The 16,677-nt window shown below is 38.2% G+C and overlaps 1 protein-coding gene across 1 annotated transcript; it reads right to left on the reverse strand.

The window, feature by feature from the left end:
• Nucleotide 1: 1 nt before the first annotated feature.
• On the reverse strand, nucleotides 2-16,463 carry LOC133918562 (uncharacterized). Its single transcript, XM_062362494.1, has 27 exons — nucleotides 16,054-16,463; nucleotides 15,018-15,177; nucleotides 13,345-13,437; nucleotides 12,904-13,006; nucleotides 12,623-12,785; nucleotides 11,938-12,112; nucleotides 11,014-11,133; nucleotides 10,322-10,909; nucleotides 9,649-10,236; nucleotides 9,041-9,109; nucleotides 8,214-8,327; nucleotides 7,867-8,109; nucleotides 7,506-7,553; nucleotides 7,272-7,412; nucleotides 5,853-5,999; nucleotides 5,711-5,773; nucleotides 5,493-5,603; nucleotides 5,321-5,404; nucleotides 5,156-5,203; nucleotides 3,910-3,984; nucleotides 3,444-3,539; nucleotides 3,134-3,214; nucleotides 2,982-3,053; nucleotides 2,539-2,583; nucleotides 1,622-1,705; nucleotides 1,427-1,530; nucleotides 2-754 (listed from the first exon to the last, which is right to left on the reverse strand). The coding sequence occupies exons 1-27, from the start codon at nucleotides 16,179-16,181 to the stop codon at nucleotides 634-636; spliced, it is 3,864 nt and encodes a 1,287-aa protein (XP_062218478.1). The 5' UTR covers nucleotides 16,182-16,463; the 3' UTR covers nucleotides 2-633.
• Between the last annotated feature and the right edge of the window lie 214 nt (nucleotides 16,464-16,677).

Below are 16,677 nucleotides of genomic sequence, written 5' to 3' on the forward strand. Positions count from 1 at the left end.
ATTAACAACGCCAATATTTGTCGCTTTTCTTGATTAGCAGCTTCTCATGACGAAAAATTATTGTCGTCGGGGACCATAACTAAACAATAGAAAACCATATGTTTGCTGACACAAGCAGCGAACACAATTCAATAATGTACAGACAAATTGTTACAGCAATGGTTAGAGTAAATTAGTCAAATGCCGGTCCCTATAAAAGGAGTGCAGCTTCTGCAATCCGACTTCTTTGTTTGGCGGAAGACACGATGGTGATCAGGTAATACCGCTTACTTTCCTGTAAATAGCATAGGCTCTGTTCTTTTGCTTTGCCTCAACCTGCAATTGCAGGACTCCTTGAACTGACGATGGAACTACATTTTTTACCATAACAGTACAGCTACTGTACAACTTGGGTTGACTTCCACTCACAGGAGTAAACACGCCAGCACATACACTGTGTACTTCTCTCCAAACAATCATCTCAGTGGCTCCTGTCAATATCTTGTGGAGTTGCTTACAGCGACTCCAGTCATTACAAATTGCAGGCACATCAGAGAAAGCATCTTCATCCGTTCTGCAGTATCACTACTGTCTACAAGGCTCTGTATGTGCATGGAACTTTATTGCATCTGATTGGTACTGCATCATCATATTTCACATTAGGGTTGCACCAGGAAGAGAGGATGTCGCATCTGTTGTTTGTAATGTAGCAGGCACAAACGACATTGGTGCCTGCTGTGGTTCGTTAAAGAAGCCCAGAACTTTCAAAATCTGTCTGCGATTAGGAGAACTCATCACATAAGGCACATCAAAATTAAGAAAGAATGCAACGACTTGTACTTTGATAAATTTTCCAGAATATTATATTGATCAATTCACTGATCGAATACTGAGATGACCCCAATAAAACTGAGATTAAAACTTACATATAAGAATGAAGACAATTCAGGACCATTAAGGCAAACATTATTAAGTTGGCAGTACAACACAACTATAAAACTCAAGGCAATCTTCGTTACAACTTTGAATCCTTACTTCCAAAGGAAATTAGGAACCATACTTGTAGTTTTGTGTGATTAAGCCAGGGAATATTTTTGTTTGCATAAAAACTAGAAGGCCACCGCAAACTCCAGGAATGAATAGCAAGGAGACGAGTTACAGCCCTAAAGGAACACTACCGTAGGATTAAATTATAAAGTCCCGAATTCACATTGAAGCCCAAGACACCCAGCACATTAAATAATATTTTTAAGAGCCCTATTTTATTATAAGCAACACCCCAAGAAAACTGAGATTAAACATAACATACAGAAATGGATGCTAGTTTGGGTGACTCGGTCTTTATTACACCTAGCTGGAAATTGAAGTATTTGCTGCTCAAGCCATCAAAAGAGGATATGAAAAATCAAGTAAGCTTATAACACTAATAACAATAGCACAGAGGTACCTGGGCAAGGTGTTCTGCATGTTGCACTGATTAACAAATGAAGAAAGAGGTGTTCGAAGATTGGGATGCTTATTCAACGTAAATTCAAGCTGTTGTGGAGGTAGCTACAGGTAACAACATGATGCCATATCCGTAAAACAGAATAATTGATATCTAGGAATACTTCAGTAACATACTAACATAACAGGATAATACCTGTAATAAGACATCAAAAGAGCGTGGCTGAGTCTGGAATGTCAATTTTAAGAACCCAACCCACAGCTTTGGCATTTTCCATATCTGCAGCAAGACAACAAATTCAAAGGCTCAGATCTCAATAAGTGATAATAAAACACCTACTGAATGACTATCCCTACATTTCTTAGTAATTCTAAAACAGACAATATGATATGATTTTGCTAGGGTAGATGGGTTAGCAAGAAGAAATAGGCTAGTCGCCCTCCTCTCGGAGGCTCTGACTGCTCTTTACATTTCTTCTTGCTTGATTACAATAGGTGCTACGTCCTCCTTTATATAGGAGTGGCCCTAACAATTTAAAGTAACAAATCTTATCTTCCTAGCAATCATATCTCTAACTAATCCCTGATCTTATCTCTAACCCGGGCTACAGTACCGTACTGCTACAGTGTAGTCGGTGAACAGTAATTGCAGCCCATACAAACTAACTAACTAGCTATATCTCAGACCCAAGACCTAGCCCATAACACAATAGTTCAAATTATGTGTCAATACACCAAAGAAAGGTTCCAATTAAATAATATTAGCGCACTTCAGTTATAACTAATCTGCTGAACATAGCAAAATGGCACTATAAGGTCCCCTTCTATGTTTCACACAAAAAATTACTGTGAAGAATGCAAGATTAATACACTCATAAGAGAAGAGAGATTTACCAATTGAGTTACAACACTCTGGGGATATCTATATATTAAACTAGCTTGTTTTTGCTAGTTAAGAATATAATGGCAGAAACAACTTTGTGGGGTTGTGGTAAAGCAAAAGGTGCCATAATATAACATTGATTCTTGTATGGTCAATCAATAACAGCCAAGGAAATAAAACATGCAATAAAACAAATGCATGACTGCTTGAGACACTGGAAATTGACAGACCTGCTTATTGACGAGCCTGGAGAGTATCCCCATGACAAAATCAACCTGAATAAACAAACATGATCAAATGACTGAGTCTGAAACACAATGCTCTTCAGACTTTGTGCTGTTTTGTGCCCACGATATAATTATTTGGAAAATGGAACACAATGTGAACTGGCAAGAAAGAGTTGTTCATAGTTTCTGAAACAGAACTACAGAGTCTTTGTAAACAATGTAGAGAGGAAAAGTCAGTTACAATTTAGAAATCTATGCAGCATCTGGTAAGCAAGCGCATACAGTACCAATAGGCTGGTTAGTAAGTCATGTCTATATAGTTAGTATATTAAAGTGTGTATAGACTGATTCCCAAAGGAATAGGTAAACTGGCAAGCAAGTTTTCTTCCAATAAATATAACCAGATCAAATTCATTGTGTATAAATCAAAATGAGAATCAGCATACCAAAGCTGGGAATGCATCAAGCGCTTGAATAACTGTTCTCATAAAAAGAAGAGGAATTGGTACTCTGTCAACCTGCACAACAGCCCAAATAATTGAGCAAAAGAAAAAAAAATGCACAAAATTGCACAGTATAACAGTGCTAATGTAAGTACCAATTGATTCAGTGATTTTTCCAAAACTTGCTGAGTAAATACCGTACGCTGCTCAAAGCAAGCTGTGCAAGCATCTGTGACCTGAAATGAGTTTCCATCAGCAGCTGAAGAAACTTCATGACAACAAATAAAAATATATGATGCAAATTTTCACAAATGCATGTGGGTGTGTTTGGGTATGAAATCTGGAATTCAGACAATGTTCCTGAAAAACAAAATCTAGAGAACTCAATTACTTTGGAATGCAAGTACCCTATACTAGTAATGTCAGAATACATGGTAATAAAACAACTATAATAAATGATATTACCTTTTTTAGGGCAACTTTATCCTTTTCAGGGTTAATATCATGAATTGCAATCAGAACTTCAGCAGGAGTTAATGCTGGACCGGTATGAGCTGTTCCCTGTCAAAAGTAAAGTTATTTAAATCAAACATTTGAAAAAAACAACTCATGACTTGCTAAAAAGAATAACTCAACGGTGGCATCCTTAATAGCAAATCAATGACATCATTGTCTCAACCATAAAAATACAAAATCATGCTGAACAACATAAGGATGGTGTATCAGATCAGCACTGAAAGGGAGTCAGTCTGCTCGTACTTCAACACTTTCCCTATCACATCTAAACTCAAACTATTATTTGACTGCTCATACTTCAGCACTTCCCCCCATCACATCTAAAGTTCAAACAGGCCTATGATGTGAGCTCAAAATGGGCTGGGGGCTACGTAATGCTTATTAATGGAGCGTTGTATTAGCACAATAAAATCACCTGCAATATCCGAGCAAGTGCATCTTGGAATCTGACAATCGGTAGATCAACTAGCCTCGGAAATATGGGCAATACCTGCAACCAGTGTAATAAGAGAAAGTTAGTGCAATCAACAAAGCATGTCAGTTATATAATGATCTAAAAAAATCGAAATCCATAATAATGAGACTGTAAATATACAAAATGCATATGACGTACATAGAAAAATTGCATTTTTTAAGGATCGCACAAAATGTGGAATATTCCCAAGAAAAAAAAAACCCCCAATAAGATCAGTACTGAATTTTCAAAATGATATTTTGTACATACATTTATTATCGGCTGCAAATTAATTTGGCACTCCAGATTGACGTGTAACTCCTAAGTAAATTTACATTTATTTCAACTTTCAAAATAGTCCAAAGTTAATATCAAACAGCCTAAGTAATCAAATTTGCAGCTCCATAAATTACTCTATCATTCCATGGTGCAATAATATTAGAAGGAAACTGAAAGTGAAAACTGCAGAGCCATGAGTAATGAACTAATCATTACATCAGGATGATAGCAACTTACTTGGGCATCTTACAACAATTAAGAAAGCAGTGTTTGACTATCTAGAAGCTAAAAATAAAAAGATCCCATACCCTAAAATCAACACACTCTAGATCACACAATGAATAGCTGAAACTGATACGAAAAATAAAGTCATAAAATATGACATATGCATTGATAAAGTGTTTTTTCAAGTCCCTTGATAAAATATTTTTCCACGACAAAGAAAAATATTTTATGGAATAGATTTACTGATGGATTTATTGCACACCATATGATCTGGATCAGACCACCAGCCAACTTCCAATAGTGCCACACAATCTTGATGGAGCAACCATACGTACCAGCCAGTTGAGTCTAAAAACTCTAAATAGAAGTAATGTCAACCAATCAGCAAGTTCTGTTTTGCAGGCTAGTAGCTGCCAAACGAATTATCAGATTGACTGGGAAGCCCAATCCATGATGTGCAGAGTATACATGTCCTTGCAAACACAATCATGGTGGGAAAGCATTTCATTTCGTTTATTTTCTTTCTTTTTTTTGGGAAATAATACCAGGAACTCTGGCGTTCACATCAGAAGAAGGTAGGCACCCTGGTTTAAACCCTGGCGGGCGTGGTGCTTGACGGGACCCTCTACCAAAGCATTTCTATTTCTTGGCTAACAGAATACTAGACAGGCAGAATATAAGTAAAAATAACAGAAGCATATACCTCTTCCTTTGGAAATGAAGACAGCAAAGGAATGAGAATAGATGCATCCTGCCAGAGAAAATTACAAGATTCAGAAAACACATTAAATAAACAAACAACTAACATGTTAAAGTGCGAACAAGAGAATTTGCAGCAGTACAAAACACAGGCTGAAATTTTACAGACCTTCAGCTTGGTCATATATAAATGTTTAACAGCGGCAACTAGGTTGGCTGAAGGATTTGATTCTTCGGTCAATGTTTGCAGTATCTTTAAAACAAGAAAATAAACAATAAGCACAATGAACTTATTTGTTTCGAAATAATGTAGAAGAGAAGTCAGAGATTTATGGTAGTACCATGGTAACAAGATGTTCACTGCCTTCAGGTGGATTATGAATGATGTCCAGCATCTCAGAACATGAGGACCCCAGATTTCTTACAAGGCTGGGTATATGCCAATGGATACACTGGGCAAATTTGCACCATGATGAGCAAACAGTAAATCAGTAATTGTAATTCACTGGTCAATATTAAAAACCATAAAGACTAGCAAATTGCAAAATAAAGGCAGCACCTGCTTGACAACTTCTGGAGACCTTCCATAAACATTGAACAGATGTTGAAGAAGGCTAGGCCTCTGGAAGAAACAAATTGCTTTTACCACCACTCGGAGAGAAGCCAAAGAAAAGATCAAGGTACTATTTTCATATGGATACCTTTGTGCAAAGTGCAAAGAACAATGAAGTATGGCGTTTCGCCTCAGATACAGATATTGCTGATTGTTTCGGTGACCCACTTTCAGAAGATCCAGCATCTGGAATCTGGGAGACACTAACTGAAGTTTCCTGACTGCCTACCTCAAACTGCTTTCACAAAAGACCATACATCAGTGAAAATTCAACTAAAATGCAGTAACCAGTGCAAATCTTAAGAAACTTTATCCCTATCTGGAGAATATCAGAACATTTATCTCCCCCTATATCATAAAGTAAAAGTTACAACTGTAGTACAGGAACTGTAGGAGAGCTGCAAAAATTTAAGTTCTAAGGAACCCAATCCATTCTATATTTCTATAAAAAGGTAAAACAAGTCTGTTACTCCCATAACTGGCAACCCAACTACAATATATTTTGGGTAAACGATTGAGGGATTTAGGGTTCCATAACCAAGTAAGCTGAATGCTCCATCAATTAGTGCAAGTTTCTTTTCAACCACATAGGCTTCTGTAACCTGAACTTTAAACAAACTTCTGGACCTACTAGATTGATTTCATATATCCTTGGTAACTTGTCAGAAAGATAAAAGGAACAGCAGATGAGACCGAAATCCCTGTTTTTTTCCTTTTTCAAGGACGAACTACACCTAAAAAGCAAGCACTCAAAGCGCATCCACATAAGAACATAATGGTTGAGCCTATACATGGAAACAGATCAAATACAAAGCTGATATAATTCAAACCGTACTCGCGTCCATGGAAACCCTTTTTTTTTTCCTTTTTCAAGGAAAAGAAATAGAACTACTCCAAGAAAACAGGAACTCAAAGCACATCCACATAAGAACATAATGGTTGAGCCTAGGCAAGGAAACAGACCAAATACGAAGCTGATATAATTCAAACCATACTCACGTCTATGTTCTTTAGTTAAATTTGAATATCTTCGGACTCCAACCAAAATTCTTCTCATTTTGGTTGGATTCAGGACATCCATGTAATTCATATTTTAGGCGCTAGCCAGATTTATAATGGTAAAATCTCATGTGCAGCAGGGTAAAAGTTATGATATGCCGAGTCAAGCTCAAGGAACACGACAGCAAATTGAGAAAAGGTGTTTAAATAATAAGACATGCTACAACAGAATGTTTATGTTACTTTCTCGAATTAAAATTCAAATGCAAATAATACAGATGATACAGCATTTTGGATGGATTCACATCCATATTACACTTTTAACTGAAATACAAAATCAAATGGAACAGAAACTACAATTCCAACATGAAACTCTCAACACATTTGCTGAGTTCAAATTAGGTAGTTGAATAATTAGGATAGTTCATGTCTCATTTTTCACCCCCTTGCAGAGCCTGGCCATGAAAGGTACCTAACCATGACAAGTATCAAAATCATGAAGAATTACCTCAGCTGTACATTCTTTTGAGGATGTTATATTAATATCTGTGTCCACACCATGCTCATTAGCAACTCCCACAAGACTTTCTGTGGCGAACTGCTCGATTTTTTCTGTTGCATATGTTAGATCACATAGCTTTTTTACAACCTAAAAAGAATGTGTGTATCAGTGTTACATAACCTGGTATAACATTAAGTCCAAACAAAGCAAAGAAAAGATAAGACAATGCTATTCCCATACCAATCTAACTGCCTTTCCCCTGACTTCATCTTGAGAGTGGACGGCACACTGCAAATTCATAACAAAGGATAAGTGCGGCCCAGAATAGTGTAGTACCAGCCACATAAAAAAGCCATTTTTACCATTATTCTGAACAAAGATTGGTATTCTCAAAAACTTAAAATTACAGTAGCACAGAATGTAAGCCATGCATACCACATGCCTGCACTTGAGATTAATGGAGATATTTACACAGAAATGAATATAAAATAACTAGTAAACTCTAACATCAGCATGCAAACTTAGAAAAAACCGCCAAACTATTTAAGCATGAGTCAATGATTTTATAGCATTCTACCAGTTGAAAAGGAAACATGCAAACCTTCAGAGCAATATCCAAGCAAACATGTCGAAGTGAAGGCCGCCCCAAGATAAGGCTCCATACAGTTCCAAGGCCTTGGGTGACACGGTCACCATACCCGTCCTTTATTTGTTGGTTGTCGCTTTGTGACATGCAAAGACCCTCTAGTAATCTAAACAAAGACTCTGGCAGATATGGTGCATCACATAGAAGTTTGCTAAAAGACTTGTCTGAAGCAGGCCGCAAGTCAATCAAGGACCTCGCCTAGAGATGAGAGCAAAGGAAATGACAAGATGTTATTTCTTCCCTTATTTCAACTCTCAGAAAGAACATATAACGAGATACAAGGGTATGATGAGCATGCTCACAAGTGATATAAAGAACTTCTCATAATGTTTAGAAGTAGACGTAGAGCATTCTGGCAGATCAGCAACACTGATACTCTGCAGCTGATACAACACATGCATTGCCAGTTCGTGCCCCTAAGAAAACACATGCCTCAGAAGTGAGAATCTTGGGAGGGGGAGTGACTGGACAACTAATATGCTTGTATGATCATGATGCATGCTTTGTTTGGGAGATGTTAATTGTGATTTACATGACAAACAGAAAAAGCTTAACCAGCTCAAACATAGCTAAATTCATGCTTGAAATCAGCTTGTCTTGTGGATAAGCTCCATTTAGCAGCATTGGCTCAATTTGATGGACGCTTGAACTAGCTCAAGCTCAGCAGAAATGGGCACACAAATAAAAAAGACACAACATCACTTCAACAGTTGAACCCTAGTCATGAGGATTGCCCACATGTACAAAAGATCAAACGAGATTGGAAGGACAAGAATCAGATTGGCTCGAATAGGCATAATTTATGCACATGAGAGCCTATTCAAGCAAATCTCAGCTCAGCTCAAAATCAGCTAGAAACCGACTTTAAGCTTAGTGCAGTGCTGACGATCAGCTTGTTTATGATGAATTCAAGCCAAGTTCACCCCAACCAAAATATGGACCTGATACCAGTTTTAATGTCTGAACTTACATCTGACGAAAATAGTATGATCGAAATGTGCATTACAATCTCAACAAAAAAACTAATTCAGAATTTCAGATCCTAAACTCAGCAAAAAAACTAATTTCTAGTAAATTGACTCATCAAAAAGTCAGATGTTTCTGCTCCAGTTCACTGTTAGTAAAGTACCTTCTGATCATTAGAGTGAAAAATAATGTGCCTCTGAATCAAATCCATAATATTATCATCAGCAGCACTCTGAAGACACAAATTATGGGAAAAAGTAGTGTGAGAACAAGCGAAGTAAACAAAAGAGATTTGAAGAATTGAAGTACTAAACATTTAGCAAACAGAATATTTAAGACTAAAGATTACAATACCAAAATGATACCTGGGCAATCAAATGAGCAACCAAAGAAAATCTTGCATTAAGATTGTTTTTCTTGTAATCGTCAATTATTCGCCTAATGGCTACTTTGTTCATTGAGATTTTCTCAACAAGCGAAGTAAACAAAAGAGATTTGAAAAATTGAAGTACTAAACATTTAGCAAACAGAATATTTAAGACTAAAGATTACAATACCAAAATGATACCTGGGCAATCAAATGAGCAACCAAAGAAAATCTTGGATTAAGATTGTTTTTCTTGTAATCGTCAATTATTCGCCTAATGGCTACTTTGTTCATTGAGATTTTCTCAACAAGCGAAGTAAACAAAAGATATTTGAAGAATTGAAGTACTAAACATTTAGCAAACAGAATATTTAAGACTAAAGATTACAATACCAAAATGATACCTGGGCAATCAAATGAGCAACCAAAGAAAATCTTGCATTAAGATTGTTTTTCTTGTAATCGTCAATTATTCGCCTAATGGCTACTTTGTTCATTGAGATTTTCTCTTTGTCGCTTAATTCCAAATGAGATGGAATAACCGGCAAGTCATGACCAGTATCTTCCAGTGTTGATGCCGTGGGAACTGGTAAAAAGGGGTAAACCTCCAGGTCTACACTATCAGATTCATCAACTGAAGTAATTTCTGAAGACAAGGGATTGACCATTTCTTCATCAACGTCAGAAGATTGAAACCCGACATCCACTGGTGCCATGACTTCAAAGGTTGGCTCTGGTTCGGTGGCAACATCCAGAGGCTCAGACTTGTCTCTGGCAATTGTTTGATTGGGCTGAGAAGATGTATGCTGTTCATCTTCAGTTTTAGGTAAATCTCCTGAATAATCCGAATAGTTTTCAGCCTTCCCAGAATTGGAGCAAGGTGTATTTGGCAAATTATCCGTTTGATGCATATTATTCGTTTCCACCTTCACCTGTATCGAATTTGTAGCAGCAGATGAAACTGTCCCCCGTGGATCAAGGCGACGAGGGTCCTGCAAGACATCAGCATCCTCAGAGTAGGCATTTCTGTTGACCTCAAAAAACACAACCTGAAAATCACCAAAAGATAGATCATACCCTTCTCGGGTCACGCTTAGCATCATGAACACTAGGCATAACAAAGGCATCAGATGGTGACATGCTGACTCCATCTGCTGTGTGTGTTAATTGTGCAGCGAACAGCAACGAGTCTGAATTGGCTGGCAGGCTCTCTGTTGAGAGACCGGAGGAAGATTTAAAAATTGGTTGCTGAACACCGTTATTTGTTGCTAAAGGAAATGGAGGTTCCAGTAGATGTTTCATTGTTTCTATTACAATGTCAGCCATGACATCTGTCTCTACTGTTGAGACAAGAATACCAAGGGATTCAGCTCCTCGTTCTCCTTCAGCAAGTAAAGCGCCAATCATTTCGATCATCTTCTCAACAGGAGATACATCACTATTCAAGATAGCTGGATCAGACAAATGACCTAAATTGGCATCATTGTCAACCTGCATAACATAATAATCAGAGTATCCCTGAACTGGCAGATTTGAAGTGGCAGATGTGTCAAATCTTGCTCTCTTAGCTATGCCATCAGGCATAGCAAGAACATCACTTGATCTGGCAACAGGCTTCTTCCGATTAATATCTCCATAAAGTATCTCCCATGTTGGAGGCTCATCCTGTGACATATAAAAACAACTTATTTTTTTCAAAAGAAAAAAAATACATACTTTTCAAGGAAGCACATTTTCAAGAGTACATGTATAAGCATGCAGACATATACCTTGCTAGCACGAGAAGCACGCTCTATGTTTCTAGACATCTTCTCTGCCTGCCTAATAATTTGCTCTATTGCTTCACCAGGGCTTAGAGCACGAAGCCGTCTAACCAATATGTCTTTGGACTGCCCAGAGGAGAAAGGCTATGGTTAACTTGACAAGTAGCATACATCAAAAACAGTTCAGGTAGAGGAATGAAAGTCCACCAAATGACATTAAAAAAACAGGTACTACAGAGATATGTAAATCTCTACGAGATGTAATTACAGAAAATTAATGGTAAAACTGCTCTAGGATTCCTTAAAAGAAAACAAGACAGGTCTCTGAAAAATAGCTCATAAACATACAATACAATTTATTTTGTTATAAACAGATACAACAAAGAGGAGCAACACAAGCAAGCAACCTACATGAATATCATAAATTCCAGGAAGCGATGACCAGGATTTATTAATTTATTTATTGAAACTCAGACAGCTCCCTGATGGGGAGCATCATCCTTGGTTGCAAGGACCTGGTCAAAAGAATTTATTTTATTGTTGTTAACATAGTTCTCAAAGATTTAGAATCCAAAGATACTAGAGCTGAACTGTGCCCTCACTTGGTCATTTATTAATTGGTATATGACCTTCATGCTTGGTGCCATGAAGACAACCACACCTTCATCTTCAGGAACCATATTTACAATCAATGTCAATCAATCATTTCATCACAATTTATAGTTAGACTACCATTAATTAATTAACCATAATCTGGTGTAACAACATAGCAAGTTAGCCAAGTTACATTTCGTCACAAATTAAAAATCACCATCCCAACAATTTTAGAATCTTTTAGCTGTATCGAGGGGCTTTTAGTATGAAATATTCCCATTAAATTGAATAGTTTATCTATATTAGACAAGTCCAACCTATATTAGATGAGTTCACCTCAATCATTGCCTGGTGAGGACTCCGTAGAAACCCCAAAAAAGCTGTTCTTAGCGAATACTGCAGGCTTCCTGCATGGGCACCCATTGCAGTCTCCAAGCCAGGGTCAAAATCAAGCAACACTGGCAGCACGCGGTCATAGTAAATTGGCCGATTCTTCACAACTGCTGTAAGACTGCCAAATGAAAAATATATTATATTTCAGAATGGCAAATACATCTTAGACAGCTATGCAGCCTTGTAAGATAAACAGCACAAACAGATGTACAGCCCCAAAGCTTCACCAGCATAAACTCTAAAAGCTTCAAAGATATACTCATCTCCACATATGGCTGGGCTGGCAGCAAACAAGCACGCACGCACACAGGCATAAAGGTCAAAATAAGTGGTCAGGGGACAAAACCAAAATGGGATCACAAAGTACCTAGATTATGGGGTAAAACAGTAAGACACCAGTCAAGCGGCTAAACTATTTGAACTATTATTCCATGATGATTACCTATTTAGCATTCAAGATAAACATGTGCATAACTAGGGAAGGATGTCATGCATTAAATAAGCTCATGTTCATCCTCATATATAGAGTAAGCTAGTTAAACGAAGACAGGAGGGAATGCTGGAATAATGGGAGTTTCATGAATCATTTATACTCATTGTATGCAAGACAGCCGGTAGAAACTCTTACGAATTAATGGTGCCAAGTAGGAAGGACCCTCGATGAGCATAAGCTGATTGCAGAATATCCAGTAGGAGGATGAGAGCTCTGTTTGCATCAGCCTCCAGAACAACAGGATCAAGGCTAGGATGAAACTGAGACAATCGTGAAGTATCAAATCTCTGGTTTTTTCCTGTTTGTAGGGTGACGATGTACTTTGTTAATCTGAAAGCACATTAACAGTATGGCCCATTGCTCTCAAAAAAAAATATGGTCCATTTAATTGTTACCATTTATCTAGCAAATGATACCTTCAGTTGGAGTTGTTTGGTCACTATTAGCTTCAGGCGTGAAACACAAGATCCATGTTTCAACAAACTTTACAGCGAGTAGTTTAGTTGCAATAGGGCCAGGCTGTTACATGTCACACGAAGAAGAGTGTCAGATATAACATAGACTAAAAATACAAGCCGCAGCACTAACCATTGTATTTTATCTCACAGATGTCATTTTGTATAAAAATTAGTTATAATCTCAGGAATCCTGTGGTAAAGTGCAATAGTATCATCTAGGGACTTACTGTTCACCCAAAGCACTAGATATTATTATACAAAATGAAGGGACCTATCACAATGATAACATCACACTTATACAGTTTTTAGGTAATTCCATGATGTGTCAACTACTCACAACAGAACAACAGCAGTTTCACCTTATTGAATGTATACAGCATAAACTACGATTAAACCAACCTCATGCATCACATCACGGACTGCATCTTTGAACTGCTTCATCCAATCCCACATCATTTCAAGCCAAGCATCAAGTTTTCCACACTTGTTGATCTGGATTTTCAATGGCAGTAGAACAGTGAGTGCCAGGAATGATGATATTAGTAGCAAGTTACTAATATTCAAATGATAACTTTATAAGTAACATCAAATCCAAGCAGAAGAAAATGTGGCAAGGGAAGCAACTATTCAGATTTATTCAATCCTGACTCCAGACAATGCTTCACATTTTCAAAAACAAGGACAAAATGTCATGAGCTTCATCTAAAACAAACCATGACTTGATGAAAAGTTGCCTCATTAACTATTACGGTTAATCATAGATCGTCCTTGTAAATTAGTCCAAACATAACAAACAATCTAAGCTATGGGGACTGTATGTCTCAATTAGTTTGACAAAACTTCGTTTCGTTCTTGGTAGCTGGAATTCTAGTTGTTGCAGGGTAAGAAAACAGTTTCATTTAAATTGTAGCATGTATTTTACACTCAAGAGTATAAAATGTAAATTCAAAAGTTTAATATGTACTTCGTAGTCCAGTGGGAACATTTTTCTACGAGCTTCTTGCATCTTGCACAATCATATTTTACAAAAAGAATATATTGTTCTTACTACTACTAATTTCTGAAATTCCAAACAACTCATGGATATGGTCATGTATACCACTGGGAAGAACCAATTTTAAAACTAACTTGACAATAAGCTAAACATATAGAATTTGACGATATTCCTTCAAATATTTAACTAGGTGATTGGCTGTATTTCTTTTTCATGGCAATATGAATGGTACAAGAAAAATTCAGTGCATTTATTACCACTTTAATGCTGTTATAATTGCTAAATGGTTAAGTTAGTGCAAAGAAGCCATTTTTTTAACTGGCTTTTTTTCAAATAGTAACAAACAAGCACCAAATTGTCATGCAAAGCTTTGTTCCTGCTTTCTAGCATTTCTTGGATTAGGTCTGCTCTTCCTCCAGTTTTCTTCATGGGGAGACAATTAAGCAAAGATCAGAAAACTGGGGGCGGGGGGAGGGGGGGGGGATGAATGAATGGTTGAAGCAGACTTGACTAGGATTTGGAGGTTTGGTCAATGAATGCATTAAGGCCTTGAAAAGAACTGAAATGGTTGGCCTTTTAATGGTAGAACAAGAAGCTTTCTGATCTTCAGTTCATTGATGACCAAACAGAGATGCATGCACTCAACATGGTGACAGTCGAGAACAGACAACAGTGCTTTCATCAGAAGCACTTTATGATAGCCAGTGGCTGTTACTGTTCTGCATGAACTGACAAAGTGGAAACAGATGAAAACAACAAAGCGCTGGATCTATGCACTGTCTTCATTAAGTCAAGTAGAACATGCATTGCAGTCAAAGTGCTTTGCATTTGGAGCTTGGAAACTTTTTTATGAAGAATAATTTTTAAGTTAGAAACTTCCTGTAGCGAAGTTTTTCACTCGGTTGAATTTTGTGAGACACTCCCAAAACAATTAGGATAAGCAAGTAACATCATCGAATGATAACAATTAGGATAAGCAAGTAACATCATCGAATGATAACAGCAACATCACGACAGTTGGCAGTTACAGCAACAATGGATTTATTCATTGATAAATATCTGTTTTACAAAGAACAACCTGAAGTGTCATCTCTTCCAATACAGCAGCAAATAAATTTGTCCCACTAGCTATAGATTGCTTAACAACTGCAGGATCATCATGCTTCAAAAATGACAGCAAATTTGGCATCAGCACAACCAAATCTTCTGTTACATTTGTGCCAAGCTCTCTCAGCAATCTGCCAGCAAGAAACAAGTACATTAGTACCACCAAAATAGTTTTCCAAAGCAGGAAGCAAAGGAATACAGAAATAAATACAAATTTTGTTTTACTTAATTCATTGTAGGCTAAACATTAGGCCCAATTTTATCGTCTCCAATGAATTTCAACAAGTTGATCGCAGGTCCACTAAGTTACTTAAAGCAGATCAATTACATTTCAAACAATACAAACTCCAAACCAAGAGTAAAACCCATCAAAAAATAATATATCAATTTAAAGACATTTCTGAACCAGACTTTGTTTTGACCAAAAAATATGTAAAGATCATTAAAAAATTAAAATGTCTGGATCCTAAAGGCATGAATTATTCCGCTTTATCATTCCAGAGTTTCATCCTTCAATAGAAGTATTGCCAGAAAGGTATCCATCAAAGCTTTTCCATCATTGCTTCGTCGTCCTACCAGATGCCATCAAACAAGTCATGCTAAATCAATTGAGTATTCCTCCTGCTATTGCCAGTTCATGAGAAAATAATTCATTTCTCCGTGCCATTGCTGATAGCAGACTCCAATACAGACTACCAATTTTCCAGAGACTCACTCAAGAGGCCATCCGCAATCCTAATAAAAATCACAACTTGGCCAAGCCCACACTCATAAATATCTCTCAAGAATAATTATGCATGCACGGATGCGGAACTAAGCATGTCAGATCTACAAAAGTAAATCCTACAGCAATTTCATTCACATCAACTCCGAGTAAACTAAACCAAAAGTCCAAAATTCATGAACAGAAACGACCTAAACATATAAATAGTTTCTCCAGAGCGCCTGCGAGAGGGCTCATCACTCATAACAATTCGTAAGTACAGGAAGGCCGGATTGCCGCTCACCTTAGGGCACGAGACGAATCGAAGCGGGGTGAGGCGACCTCGCCGCGGTCAGACAGCGTCGGCGGCAACGCCTCAGCGACCTGGCCTCGCGGATGCGTCCACCGGGCGCTGTCCGCGCCGAATTCCATGGGCCCGGGGTCTAAACCCTAGCTCCGGGGCGCAGCGCCTCGCAGACCCCCGGAGGGACAGCTAGGGCACGGGTTCGCGGCCGGAAAGAGCAAGCAGCGGCAGTGGCGATTGGTCTGGGGTAGGGTTTCGGTAGGGGGGGGCCGCGACGGAGGCGACGCGGCAGCGGGGAAGGAGCAGGAGCAAGCGGCCGCGCGGGCTACTGGTCTGCACGATGTTATAGGGCGGAGGAGACCGACGAGTGGGTACTCTTGTGGTTCTCCTCGGCCCCACGTGTAAGTGTCTCTGAACCGCCGGTTTCGAAACGTGGGGCCTGTCGCGCCAAGGTCCGGCGCCGCCCCCGGACAAATAGATCCCTGACCCCCTCTAGTTCCAGGGCTCTATCACAGGCGTTCAATGCTCCTGGGATCAGAGCTGCATTTCATTTTCTGTTTTTTCGTTTATTTTCGCTGAACTCGTCTGGAGTAGGCATAACAACATGGCATGTTCGTAATGTAC

This window comes from Phragmites australis, chromosome 1 (genome assembly GCF_958298935.1).
Source record: "Phragmites australis chromosome 1, lpPhrAust1.1, whole genome shotgun sequence".
Classification (NCBI taxonomy): domain Eukaryota; kingdom Viridiplantae; phylum Streptophyta; class Magnoliopsida; order Poales; family Poaceae; genus Phragmites; species Phragmites australis.